This window comes from Pseudorasbora parva, chromosome 5, assembly GCF_024679245.1.
Source record: "Pseudorasbora parva isolate DD20220531a chromosome 5, ASM2467924v1, whole genome shotgun sequence".
NCBI classification, from domain to species: Eukaryota; Metazoa; Chordata; class Actinopteri; order Cypriniformes; family Gobionidae; genus Pseudorasbora; species Pseudorasbora parva.
In genome coordinates this window covers 17787293-17801671 of record NC_090176.1, presented here as the reverse complement: position 1 = coordinate 17801671, position 14379 = coordinate 17787293, and the positions used below count along the sequence as shown (strand labels likewise).

Sequence of the window (14379 nt, the reverse complement as noted above, 5' to 3'; positions counted from 1 at the left end):
TGGAAAAGAAGGAAGGGTCTGGAATGAAATACACTGAAACGGCAAAATGTGGCGCAATGGTCAAAGATTTCCATCTAGCATAAACGTGCATAGAACTATTAAAAAACAGCGGCGCTTGCTGTAAACAGCATGGTGTAATCGTGGCATCTCCATTAGCATTTTAAAAAAGCAGACTTCTTACGTCAGCGCATTCTGATTCACCAGTAATCTTCTTTCTTTGTTCACACACAGCATCATAATGGTAATTTACTGTTAATGTTACAACTAGTCAAACTAGTAAATTGCCAGAACCGATTTACTGGCATTTTATGGTCCTGTTCACACAATCTCTTAATGGTAATTTACCAGTAAAGACAATGATTTTGCCAAGACATTTTCTTGGGTTAACATCTTGGATCCTGGATCAATATTCCTCTCCAAAAATGTAGTCCTATCCCAACCAATAACTTATCCCTAAAATCAGAGGGAAATGATAGGTGAACAACACTGATATTGAAGCATTTTAACATGTTTGGAAGCCTAAACTTGACATAAACTGTTAACTGTCCCTCAAATCTGATTGGATGATTGGGATGTTATTCCAGGATCAACAAAGATGTTGATTCAGGAACATGTTGTACTTGGTGAGAGGCTAGTGAGTAATTTGTTCTATCACACACACATTTTCCTGGATCCCCATGTCGTACGTATATTTCAAAGTCTTATTAAAATTGTAATTCCTTAAATACTGCTCTTCACTACTTTGTATGTGTTGTATGGGTGTTCTTTCTTTCTTTAGTTCTTACATTGAACATTTTAGAATCAACTTCACTACAATGGCTGGGGAGACCATGGGGTTTATCTGGGGGAAGAAAAGACCAAACGCTCAGTTTTATGCAGCAAAAAATAATGTTGCGCCCATTTACACAAGAATATGGTCGGTGCACTGGCTTTTAAATGCTAAACAAGGACTCATTGTTCCTGGACAGCTGCCTTTTTCCGGAAAACAAACTGAGAAGAGGGGGTTGGGGAGGCGGTCTGAAGAATCACACGTCCCACTTCAGAACCAGCTGCTACGGCCGTCCACTAATGCAGTCTCCTCAGATCAACTGCCAAGTCACACACGTGTGCACGCTTGTAAACGAGACAAGCCAAAAGTGAGCAAATCTCTTCATGTGCAAGAGCACAACACGTACAAAGTTGAGCACATGTTTTACGAAGAGGTGGCCTTAGTGGAAAAACAAAATTGAAGAAGTCATTCTGTCACCAAAGTATTTTATGGGTGTGCAGAAAGTCATATAAATCTTGAGATATTGAAGTGTAGGTACTGGCCTGGACCTACCTTGAAATATATCCTACCCATGATGTCATCATATCAGCCTAAAGTACTGCCACGTCCATCTTTTTGAAGAACACACCCTTTCTTTCTCTCCCTAGGTAATATCTGACTCATGGGTTTCCTTCTTCCAGCATAATTTATTGTCAGTGAGTGATTCATTTGGTTTCAGTGTATCTGTCCAAACAGAAACCCTGTTTTAAACCTGTTGGAGCACGTCTGTTGAGACTGACAGCAGATGTATGACGACATCATTGCTGGCATGTGGAGTCCAAGCTTTTCTCGTCCTCAAGATCTCTGCTGAATGGAATTCCCTCTATTATCTGTTACTAAGGTGACAACGTCACACATCAATCGACTTTCCTCAGATAAGACCCAACAAGAAATCAAAGAACATGGATCTGCAACAGCACCTGCTACGGTTTTAGGTTGAGCCACTAACCTAAATAGGAATTAACAAAAGGCTAATAACAGCACGAGTAGTATGTTGTTGACCAAAACCAAGAAATCAGAAGGAATAAATAAAAGATCAGACGAATAGATTACTGTATAAGAGAGTGAGACTGCATATCTATAATGTAGCATTTACACTCTTTGTCTTTGAGCAGTGTGTAAAACGGTCCTGTGGGAGCCTGGTATTTTTTGACTCGCTCTCCTGATACGCTCAACGGAATTCACAGAGGGAACTCTCTCAATCTAAAAAATCCTGCAAAGACACAAGTTATACTTTTTTTGAAATTAGTTCAACTGTGAGAATGAATTGGAGTGTAGTAATTTACAAGAAAGAAAAATGCAACAAAGACTAATACCTCAACCAAAATACAGTGTACAAGGAACAGCTGAGAGTAACTTCTAGACTCCAGTTTTCTAAGTGTTCCATGGAGTAATTTGCAAGGTATTTTGCAATTTCATTTTAGACCACCCAGTTAAAGTCAACTCAGCGATAAACTCAATTACATTGTGCTTAAAAAACCTTATCAAACACTGTTATTTCTAAATTCACTTATATTATTTGAAGTATAATTTTTTTATTTACTTAGACAAAATAGTATAGAATTTTACAAGAATACATTTATCAGTTATCAGACATAACATTTAAATATGTATCTGTATACCAGAAAATCAGGCACATCCTTAAACAGAATTGAAACTTTTCTACAGTATGTGATTTATAGAGCTGCACGATTTGACCTAAAAACAAAAATCTCGATTAATAAAACATTTTACCACGATTATAATTAATAAGTGATTATTTTGCTCTTTTGGTTGCCCTTATAGATCACTGACATGGTTTGTAGGCCTACTGTAAATAGTCCACTTGCAGCAGTTATAGTCTATGGGCCATAACATTTCTTACAAATGTCTGTTTGTTGTACATCAGACACATTTGAATGCATTAATGGGAGTGATTGCGTATGCGAATTAGTCATACCGTCTCTATTAATTGTGAAGCTGTGCGTTGTAGTTACTTCAAAAAGTAGAAACATCTGTGCTATAACGGATCTGTTTCTAAGCTACTATAGTAATAAATCACAGAACTGCTTTGTTTTTGATTTTCTGCATCCCAGAAAGTTACTATGTGCGTGCGATCTACACGTGATATGCGAGCTACTGTCTGTATGACTGTTTGTGTCTCAATGCATCAGCGCATTAGTTCAAAAAAATGACACGGATACAATGGCCGAAAATTGCTTGGATGTTCAAACTGTTAAGCCTTTAAACGCATTTAACTGACACAACGTGAGGGCGCAAGCGAAAAAAGATCTGACTAACTGCTCCTGAATCTTTCCGTGTGCCTGCGAACTGCACTTGATGTGACTGAATAGGACAGAGTCACGTAGGCTAACTACACACGGTAAAGTATTAAGAGGATTACAAAAATGAAATAACCGACATGGGAAAACTATGTCGGTCAGAGGTTCTGAATTTCGGTTTCGATCACTTTTTGATTAATCATCCAGCTCTACCTATAATTTTTGAACAGAAATTCATGTAGATTTTGAGCTCATGCCACAATGTATAGAGCACTTATGCTGGATCTAATGTTAGCTCTTTGTTCCTCCAAGGGAGTAAACCAGTGAAAAGCACTATTTTTGGTTGATTGACAGTGTGCTCCAGGAAGTTTACTGCAGTTCCCTTTGATGGCACACCATTTGTTCGGAGAAGCCACAAAAGTTCTCACAGCTTATATGATTATATTTGCCTTTGTCTCAAACATCACAGGATACTTTGTCTCTCAATCTTATGAAACCATCAACAGGAAGTAACTGTGCCTTACAGTCTTAGCTCTGCCAAGAGAATGCAAATGTCAAAAAACAAATATGAGCAGTACATAGCCTAAAGAACACGGTACAGTTCAGTACCTTAATACTAATAAGTCAAACTGAACTCATTTTGAGATGTCAAGTCTTTGTCCTCAACAGAATTAAGTCAATACGCAAAATGAAAGGGTTATAATTCTTCTCTTTACAGACCCCCATCACAATTTTCTTTACAGTGCTATCCTATTTCCTTTTGAAACAGAAAGTAAAGACATAAAATAGGCATACCAAAAAGCCTCGTTCTTTTTTTAAATAGCCAACAGCCTTTTCTTTTGCTAATCTTATGCAGGTGATAATAGAAGGATTATTCTCATGCTAACCATAACAAGAACAAGAAACTTAGAACAGTAAAATAGGTCCTGAAATAGGACCTATATCAAGTATACCAAATCAAGCTTCATGTGTGCATTTCTTCCAAACACTCTTCTCACAGAGAAAAAAAAATAAACAGCCTAATGCGCATAAAGCTAACAGACATGGACAAGAATGGGGTCTTTAAGTCCATTTATCTCTCAATTCATTTATATATACTGAGAAAATGAGGAATATTTGGAAAACATGGGCCTTCAGTCCATCAGTAACTGTTGAAAGCTACTTGTGATTGCAAAAGAAGGTATGGATGTGCACATGCAAAGATACAAGGAGTTGTGCTGAGGGTGCAGGAAAGCTTCCACACATCCACAGAAGCTGACAGAGGCAGATGATAATGGAGTGGGGTGAAAGGTGACACCCGCCTTACCGAATCCAGAGGGAGAAAGAGACAGAGTTTTGCTTCTGGACGGAGCATTGGACAGCAAAAAAATAAAAAAAATTATAATCACCTCAGATTATTGAGAAGCACAAATCTGATCAAGTGGGTGAATGAAGATTAATGAAGAACTTTTGAATATCTTGAAGATCTTAGACGAACTACATGTGAACTTTAAGTTTATAAGATTATATATAAGGTTATTTATAAGAAGTATATTCTATGATTTCATCCCTTAAAGTAAATAAAGTAATATTACAGTAATACTGTAATACAACTGTTTGCAAAGATCTGCAAAGTTTTAAAGATCCACCCTGGGTCTTCTTTGACCCACCCAGCAAATCTACTTTGCATGCATTTTAAAACAATGAGGACTGGCGCTGGAATTGATACAGATGCCAATATCGCTGTTCGTATCCCTATATATCAAGCACTGAGAAAGCCTCCAAAGCTGAAATTCAGATATGGTCATAGGCGTTTTGTGTCCAACACGTGCTTTCAGTGGTAGACCAATACCAACAAACTGGGCTCTCTGACCAATCAGAGAAGAGTAGGCTCTTGGAAAAGAGGGGTTAGCGACTGAATGATTGAATTAACCGTTTTCAGACTCTTTGAGAAATAAGGTAAAGTGCAATCATGTATATTAAACAAAATGAAAGTGTATTTTGACCTTGCATGCATGCAAATTAGGAACCTTTAAAATAGCATAATAGGGGCACTTTAAATTCAGTGTCAAATGCTGTTCACAACAATTTTTGCATAATTTTTTGTACACCAAGGGAAACAGGATATTCTTTACAAATAAAATGCAGAAAGTAACTTGATTTTATCCATCGGGAATTAATTGGATCAGAAAAAGTAGGCGCTACATACTAGAATAAAGCCAAGTGGTTTGAGGGGAGGGACGTCAGCCGAGAGGTAAAGACGTTTTACTGGCATCATGCATAATTCGATTTTGTTAAAAGATTGCCAAGACAAATGGAATATGTAATAATATTTACCAAATGACTCTTTTCAAAATAAGATCAGACGCATGCACTTAGAAAGTGAATAGGTGAATTTTGACTTCATGTTTACTTTAATTGAACAATACAACTAGCCTGACGTGGTCATACTCAATTCTAGTCAGAATATGAGTCTGAAACTGCTCCATTGGGCTGTGATTATGGGGCGTTTCAACCGAACCAGGAAAGACGTCAATTGGATAGACCAACAACCAATCAGAGCAAGGAAGCGCCGTCAACAGAGTTCAACTGCACTGTGTTGCCAAGTTCGCGTTTATTTTTCGTGAGCTGTTTTCTATGTCCGCGGGTTGAAGCGACTATTATGTGATATATAGACACATGAGTGCGAATTTTAGCAGCAACGTTGCCAAAATAAACATTTTACCCCCTGAGAACCGATTGTTTAGGGCTAGTAGTTGGCGGGTTTTGTTGTAAGAACTTGGCAACCCTGTCTGCACACGCGCTGGAATAAACGATCTTTGCCGGTGTCGTAAAAAAATAAAATAATTTAATGATACACAGAGTACTTACCCAACATGATCATCATTTCTGAGAGAAATTGTGAAGGTGAATGCAGATACAAACAAGCTCTCTGTTTAAGATTTGAACAAATATAATCCAAGCCCCTTTGATGACGTGATGATTACGTTACTGTTTATCATCTATCCGCCATCGTCTAAAGCCCGCCCTGATGATTTCATTGGTCCGAACAGTTTCTGTTCGGAGATAATTACTCCTCTATGGAGCAAGGCCAGACCGAACTGCCCGACCTAAAAATGTTGTGGGCGGGGCTAAGTTCAGCCGGCATCCGTGCTAAAATACAACATGATATCCTAAAATATCTTTTGTCACTGTGAATGAACAAAAAAAAGTAAGGCTATAGCTATGAAGTCTGTGATAATAAGGTCTGAATGGGCACATTCCTTTCTCTATTAATATGACAGAAGAGGGGACAAAAAGACATCTGTCTGGAAACAGATGGCACAGCTGTAGTACCACAACAACAGCATCCATCATATTAAGGTTGCAGTGGCTGTTAAGGTAAACTAAAAACAGCTATTTATAGGTTACTGATGATCCTAGAATATTTTTGGGTCAAGAGTGTAGTTTTAGGTAAAATATAAAGTTCAAGCAAGGACGGTCATGGAACTAAGTGAGCCGAGTCTGAACTTTTCAGTACTTTTTTTTGTAATTACTAGAATGTCTACTAATAATGACGTAACTTTTTTTTCAACTTTGTTTGTACCTATTTTTGTACTATTGCTCGTAATTACTTTATTTACTTTTATATGCTATTTCGGCTATAGCATTCGTTTAGTTTTTACTGTGATATCGAAATTGGTGTAGAGAATTATGACATCCTGATGTTTTTTTTTTTATTTGATATTTTTTGTAAACTATTTGAATCTAGTATCTTTTTTTAGTATCTAAAATAGACATTTTATTTATTTGCTGTGTACTTCAAGGCTACCAGTAACATCTAATAGTAAGATTAAAATTATACTATAAAGCAGCAATTCTGACTAGTCATAACATATCACAACATCTGGGACAGTTACTAGTCTCATAAACAGATACAAGTATAGCACATACTAATAAAGCTGGGTGCCAGCAACAACTGGAATACGTAGTAGTCGAAGCCAAATATTTATGGGTCTAAATTTACAATTTCTTACAAAGAACACAAAGGCATACTAGTATGTAATAAATATCTAATTAAATAGATACTAATGGAATTTTAAAAGATACTAGTCATTATTATATTACTCAATAGAATTTAAAAATAAGTACTAGAAACAAAATGTAACAGTTTGAAATGCATTTTAGTAACAAAAACATATCTATTATTAATATTGGATTATAGGTAGGTGGGTAGGTAGGTATACAGACAGACAGATAGATAGATAGATAGATAGATAGATAGATAGATAGATAGATAGATAGATAGATAGATAGATAGATAGATAGATAGATAGATAGATAGATAGATAGATAGATAGATAGATAGATAGATATATAGATAGATAGATAGATAGATAGATAGATAGATAGATAGATAGATAGATAGTGTCAGAGGACTAACTTCTGCCCATGACAGACAGATTGCATATCAATGTGTTCATCTCAGGCTGATTCAGCACTGATAAAGTTTCCTGTGATGCCAAGACCTTTATAATAAAACGCACAGAAAAAGTTCACTCGCCGCCAACCTGCGTTGAATCAACGCCAGTAAAGCCCATCTAACCCATGGCAGGGTCTCGGTAGCCTAAATGTTCGGCTGTGGAATAAAGCACGCTTTTAAAATGGGGCACGTCATATTTCACCCAAAGGTGACACTTGAAGGCACTCAAATCTCAGCTCATGTGCCTGGCTCGGTCGATGAGCACAGATGCGCCATTCTCGTCTATTAAAGCGAGAAAGTAAGGTCAACAGCACAAAGCATAAACGCAGAATTGCCGGTGTCCGAGAATGATACTTACTGCTGACTTTCATGCTGCCGAACGCCGACGGCTGCGGCACAGGCTTGCAGCTTTCGGCAAAGGAGGTGGTTCTAGGCCGACCGGACATTTTCCAATCCGAGATCCCACGCGTCTCTCAGAGCAATATACGCTTGTTTGTCTTGAACGAATCCGTTTCGACCCTCGGGAACCAGTTTCTCTCCCACTTAAATAATACGAAAAAATGGGCGACTGTCCGGAGTTTTTCTTCAGTTAGCTCTAAACCGTCTCGCTTTCAGAACATTTTCCACGGGACTGTTTTTTTTTGGTTGACTTTTACTAGTATCTTCCGTGATGAAACCTCAGATAAATTCGATCATGAATGAAGGTGTTCATGAAATTGGCCTTTTCCCAGTTTCCCTCGAACCCACCGATCCTCGTCTCTCTCCCTCACTCTCTGACTGGAACAGAGGTTTACACAAAGAACATAGTCCGTTTCTAATATACCCTCAAATCGCTGAGAAACTGGAGTGGTTTTTCATCACCATGCAGTATTTTTCATATACTGAGGTGGAGACTCAACGATCCAGCAGCACCAGCCATGGCGGCTTCCTTGCTCTAACCGACGAAACGAATGAGAATTTTCCAATTGCCCAATTTCAAGACTGATATCCTCGGCCGTTCCGACCCACTTAACTCCATGCACACGGATGACGAAATAAGAAATCCAATACACACACGGGTAGTTCAATATACGAGCCAAAAGTGCGGTTCCTAAAGGGAACTGTGATCAGAATCCCCACGGTAATTCAGAAATTTCCTTTTTTATTTCTTCTCCGTCGGTTTGTGCTCGTTCTCTTTGTCACTCCAACCGATTCACGTAAACTACGTTATGTGCGCAATGGTGGCAATGGAGTTGAACGGGAGCACAGATGGGGTTACGCCACATCGCGCCGTCAAGAATCGGAAAATGTGAACGCGCTTGAAGGCCTGGGGAGGTCGACGCCAGCCAATCCAACGCCTTTCTTGGCGAGTAGGCGGAGCGACGGCGAGTCCCTCCGCCAATCGAATGCTTGTGCCCGCAGAACACATGGTGTAATTTGCCAATCTGTCAGTGTTCTGCAGCCACGGATGACGCGCGGAAGTCGAAAGTGGGCGGGCGCGTGGAAAGACTGATTGTAAAATCATCCAATAAGCGGACCCGAGGTAAAGACACGGCCCAATCCTGAAGAGGCATCGAAGGCGCAAAAGTAGCCAAGCTGCACTGTTGCTAACTGAGCTCCTGTGATCTGTTCTGTGACGCTTTGCCATTGTTGCTACAGTATCATTTACAAGTCACTCATATTTTTCACAAATGTTTTATTACAAATATGTAGGCTAATTAGAGTGTCAGAGTAATGTATTGGGTCTAGTAGTGCCTTTTGACCTCTAAAACGAATAGACCTGTTCTAATAAGAAAGTATTTTATTAAAAGGGTAGGCTAACTTAAAAAGAAGATTTTTTTAAGTTAAATTGATATTACAAAAGTACAGAATGCAAAGTGATATTAAGAAAAATAATTGATTATCATCAGTTAAAAGAATAGGCTGTTCTTAGAAACATATTTTATTTGAAATATTTATATTAAAGAATGGAAAACAATGAAGAAACACCTATCATTAGTCTTAAACTGCCAATTTGAGGACAGGACAAAAATGAAAACACCCACTAAAAAATATTTAACCCTGTGATGAATTCATTTTTAAATCTCAAATAAAATAGTTTTATTTTAAATACTATTATATGATTTATTTTATTATTATATTAAAATTTTAGTTATAGTTTTCGTTTTTTTTTTTTTTTTTTTTTTGTAGCTTTAATTTACTTATTTCTGTTTTAGTAATTTTACTTATTTCATTTCAGCAAGTTTCCAAGGCATTTTTTAATGTATGTAATGTACATTTGCATTGTAATATTTACATTTTTTTGCTATATTTTAACTAACACACAACTATTCTGAATAGTTGTTGTTTTAGTAAAACTAAATCTTAATGTTCAATAAATTCATAACTTTAACCTTCAAAATAAGAACATAATTAGGCCTATCTAATAATAGGAATAGAATCTTTCAAATGATTAATTCTGAAAGAGTTATGCTGTAATGGTCACCATGCATCAAAGTGTTCAAATGTAACTTTATGTTCTTTTTTATTATTTTATATATATTTTTATTATAATTTCCATCATAAAAAATAAAATAAAATAAAAACATTTTATCCAGTATATAAAGGCATATGGCATACATGAAAATGTACTTCAAATGAAGAATTATCTTTTACAACAATATTTTACAATCCTCCAAAGCAAACAAATGATTTGCATCCAAGTTATGTCGCTTTGGTCTGCAAGACACTGGTTAGATTGGCAGTGAATGTGCATATACGCTGCTGTGTCTGTCCTCAAAAAATAAATAAATACAGGAAAAATGTAAACATATTTACAGAATAGCTTGTAATGTCAGAAAACTGACAACCACCATAATAATGCAGGTGTTAAAAGTGCAAGCCACACAAAGAATCATGAAGAAGTTTATCACAAGCCGCCTTTTTTAAAAGTTAAATTATAGTAGTAAGGCGCAGAGTCATTCACACAAATACAAAAGACCATCATGGTAACACACTCGACACTAAAATAATGCAATAAACATTCATTAAACACTAGAAAATGTAACATAAAATGTTAACATTAAACAAAGCACTTTCAATAGTCACACGGGGAATTCTGGGAATGTCAGTTTACAGGTTTTCACTGTAAATTATAATTTGATTAGCCTTTACTTCTAAAAACTGTTTTACTGTAAAAATGACATGAAATGTCCAGCAGTAGTTTTTCCCTCTATATACGGTAGTACAGGAACTATTAACCTATTTTTCCCATAGTGCTTTCACAATATTTTAATTAAAATGACACCAGTTAGTTATTTAATTTTTTTTAAATTAAATAAGTTACATTTTCATGTAATTTTCATGTAATGGTGTATGTGCGGTGTCACTGAACACATGGCACCAGAATGCACTATAGGCAGAAGGCAAGCCAGTGTAGACAGTGTGATGCTTTGGGCAATGTTCTGCTGGGAAACATGGGGTCCTGCCATCCATGTGGATGTTACTTTGACACGTACTAGCATTGTTGCAGACCATGTACACCCTTTTCATGAAAACGGTATTCCCTGGTGGCTGTGGCCTCTTTCAGCAGGATAGGATCTAATTACAAGTACTTCATTTTTGGAATCTGATTACATATGCAGATCAGTTACTGGAAGCCAGATTATGAAACTGACCAAATTGATGGACCATTACTGCTAAAATTTGTCACCACACTGTACATTTTTTTTGTTGGTTTTTGTTGGTTTAACTTAAAAAAGTAAGTAACCTGGTTGCTTTAAATGTTTGAGTTTATTGAAATTAAAATTTTAAGGAAATTTGTTTAATAAATAGAAACTCAAAATATTATTGTATCTGAACCACATTGATGAATCATGAAAATAGCACTATTTGGCATGTTTCACTGCGTCATCAGAAATAAAACACGCACAATTACCCAATATGCTTACAAAATATTTAAATAATATTTTAATAAAGGTTGTCGAATCTCAAAAAATATTCATTGTATTAACTACAAAATTTTAATTTCAATGAACTGAAACATTTTAAGGCAACCAGGTAACTTTTTTTCTAAATAATTTTTTACAGTGCATGAATTTGTCCTGAAAGTATCGCTTTTTATGAAGGCACATATTCTCACGTTCATTTGAAGAACAACTAACTTGCTACGTTGGCATTGTCCTTTCACCAGTGTATTGTTTAACCTGTGACGTACTAACAAAATTGTTGTGAAATAAGTTCTCTTTCCTTTTTTTCTTATTTTTTAAACTTTTTGAATCTAACAGCTATTAAAGTTTTTGGACATTCTGTTCATTTGACACCGCTTTTTATAAGTATAACTATCCAAATGCAGGGATGGTGTACATAATATAGGCACATTTCAGCTAAAAATGTTTGCACATTCCTTCAGTGGGCTTACATAACATGGCATAATTGCTTATTTACATTTCATAGACGGGCAGATTCTCCTTTCCCCTACCATCATCATTATTGTGGTTTAGCTTTAGTGCATGTTCCATTTGTAACCAGTGACCTGTACATCCGGTGTGTTGTTCAGAATAGTTCACAATGTCTGAGCTTTATTATTTCTTCTGTCACTCTTTTCTGTGATGTGATCACATTGCTTTGAGCACATTTTACAATGATGTTTCACAAATAGCCCTACATCTGCAATAGAACAAGTGATGCAAGTAATGCAAGCTACGGTTTCCCTTTTGCCTTAATGCAAATACTTCCTGTGGCGATTGTGTATGTGTTTGCAGAGTTGTACGGACATTTATTCACATAAACACAAAGCACACATCTGTTTTTGTTTGTAAATGTTCATTTGCTTACAGAGACTGATTCAACAAATTGAATTTAATAAAGAAAACATGTTTACAAGACACAAACACATTCACACATCTAAGTATTTACACAAATACAATATATGTAAAATAATTAGGTAAAAAAAAAAAAAAAACACTGTTTGGACAAACAACATAAGATGCAGTTCAGGTTCTTCAGTCACATTTCCTGCTTCTTAAAGTTTAAATTCGATAAATAAGGAGATAAACACCTATATAAAAGCCTCGGTAAACATACTATCTTATAGAATGGAACACACCAAAATAAATATGTTGTAAAGCACTCTAAAAGAGACTTGCATTTAAACCAGTATCCACAAAATGCATCTTCAAAGCAATGACTATGGAATGTTTTATGTAGCATAAAATAAAGCTTTTTAACATCAAATGATGTAATTTATAGTCTATTGAACTGTGAGAGCAACTTAAAATGATCAAGGCACTACGTCACATAAGAATTCAAACAGTCTACGCACTAAAAGCTAACTTCACAGCTGATTTATTTTTTACAATATGTATTCCTTCTAATCTAATCTCTCTTTTAGGTTTTGCAGTGTTTCTATTTAAATGAATGCAAATAGGATTGTAAAAATCAGTCATCATTTTTAAATTACATTTAAATTACTGAAATGCATAAAAGGTGTATGGATATGGATATAGCTTTCTTGAAGAAATGAAGTGTAAACAAAGCATTTTTTTACACAGGAATTGGCTCTTGGCTCACATAAAAATGGCTCATTTTCATTTAGTTGTGCTAATGAGAGAACAGGTAAGCCAGACCACTGTGCCATATTACTTTATGACCCAGTATTTTCCATTTCATATAGCTTTTGTGATCCTGAAACTCTAAAAAGTTCTCTGATCATCAAGTAAATGAATAAAATATGTCTACACATGTTTACACAGTTTTTCAATGTTATTTTCAATTCCGTCTGACATGTGTAAACCAGAACTTACAATTATTGCCATGTTTTAAATATGTCAATCATTTCCAAACATTTCCTGTTTTTAAGATTTTGTAAAAGAAAATAATAATATTAATAATAATAATAATAATAATAATAATAATAATAATAAATTAAACCACTTAATTATAACATTATAAGTCATTATGAGACTTTTTTATTATACAACAGATATATTTGACTTCAAGCCACATCAAAAATATCAAATTTTTTATTAAACATCTCAGTTTTAAATAAAACATGTCCATAATAAAAAAAAAGGTGTATTCAAGTGTGCATGAAGTGCATTTTTAATGTACACTGGTCAAAAGTTTGGAACAATTACAATTTCTTTTTATATATAATGAATTGTAATAATATTTAACAATGGTACGGTTTTTACTGTATTTTTGATCCACATACAGCCAACAAAAAAAAAAAAAAAAGACTTCTTTCAAAAACTTTAAAATTATAAAACTTCTTTAAAGTCCTCATGAAATCAAAATCGACCTTATTTATTTTGTTAGCACATGTTACAGGTCTTAGGGTGAACAATTAATCTGTGCAAGTTAAAACACAGGGGGAAAAAATGTTGTGGTAATCTTTAATCAAAATCTGACAAGTAACATCCGGAAACGGCGTTCCTTCTCAGATGATGCCAGTAGAACGGCTTAGGTTGGAAAATGCTTAACCACTACCCTCCAACTATTTGTCTGCTATGAGCGAGAAATAGAGAGGAGGAGTGCTGAAGTAAAACCCTGCCCTCTATTCAATATTCAGTTTCACTTGGAAATACGTCACAGCACTGAAGAAAACTCACTTGCTACTTCCGGATCACTGAGACTTTAAAATTGTAATTATTCCAAACTAGGTAGTGTGAATAACTTAATCAGGTAAAAAAAAAAAAAACACAAAGAGCATCACATCACTGACCCATATATAAATAATGGATGAGCAGTCTATTCAGACAAAGGTTGGTTTAAGGTCGACTTTAAAGTTCACGACAGGATGTGTCGAGCGGTAGAAGTCCTCATCCTCACTGTCAGAGGTCCCTGAGGTGAGGCTGTCTGTGGAATCGTAGGGGTGATGACAGGCCCCGCAGTAGGGCCGCTGGTAGTAA

The 14379-nt window shown here is 35.8% G+C and overlaps 2 protein-coding genes across 3 annotated transcripts in view; both read right to left on the bottom strand.

Annotated features, from left to right (window-relative positions):
- The window catches only part of gsk3ba (glycogen synthase kinase 3 beta, genome duplicate a), an 85308-nt gene extending 76591 nt beyond the window's left edge, over positions 1-8717 (bottom strand). For both annotated transcript variants that reach the window (XM_067443396.1, XM_067443397.1), the window contains exon 1: positions 7869-8717. In XM_067443396.1, coding sequence (XP_067299497.1) covers positions 7869-7956 — 88 coding nt within the window. In that variant the 5' untranslated portion in view covers positions 7957-8717. The remainder of the gene's footprint in view (positions 1-7868) is intronic.
- A 4829-nt stretch (positions 8718-13546) lies between these two features.
- Positions 13547-14379, bottom strand: part of gpr156 (G protein-coupled receptor 156) — a 30748-nt gene continuing 29915 nt past the window's right edge. Inside the window, exon 10 of the mRNA XM_067443393.1 lies at positions 13547-14379. This exon is cut by the window's right edge and continues 1163 nt beyond it. Within this exon, the coding sequence (XP_067299494.1) occupies positions 14223-14379 (157 nt within the window). The 3' untranslated portion in view covers positions 13547-14222.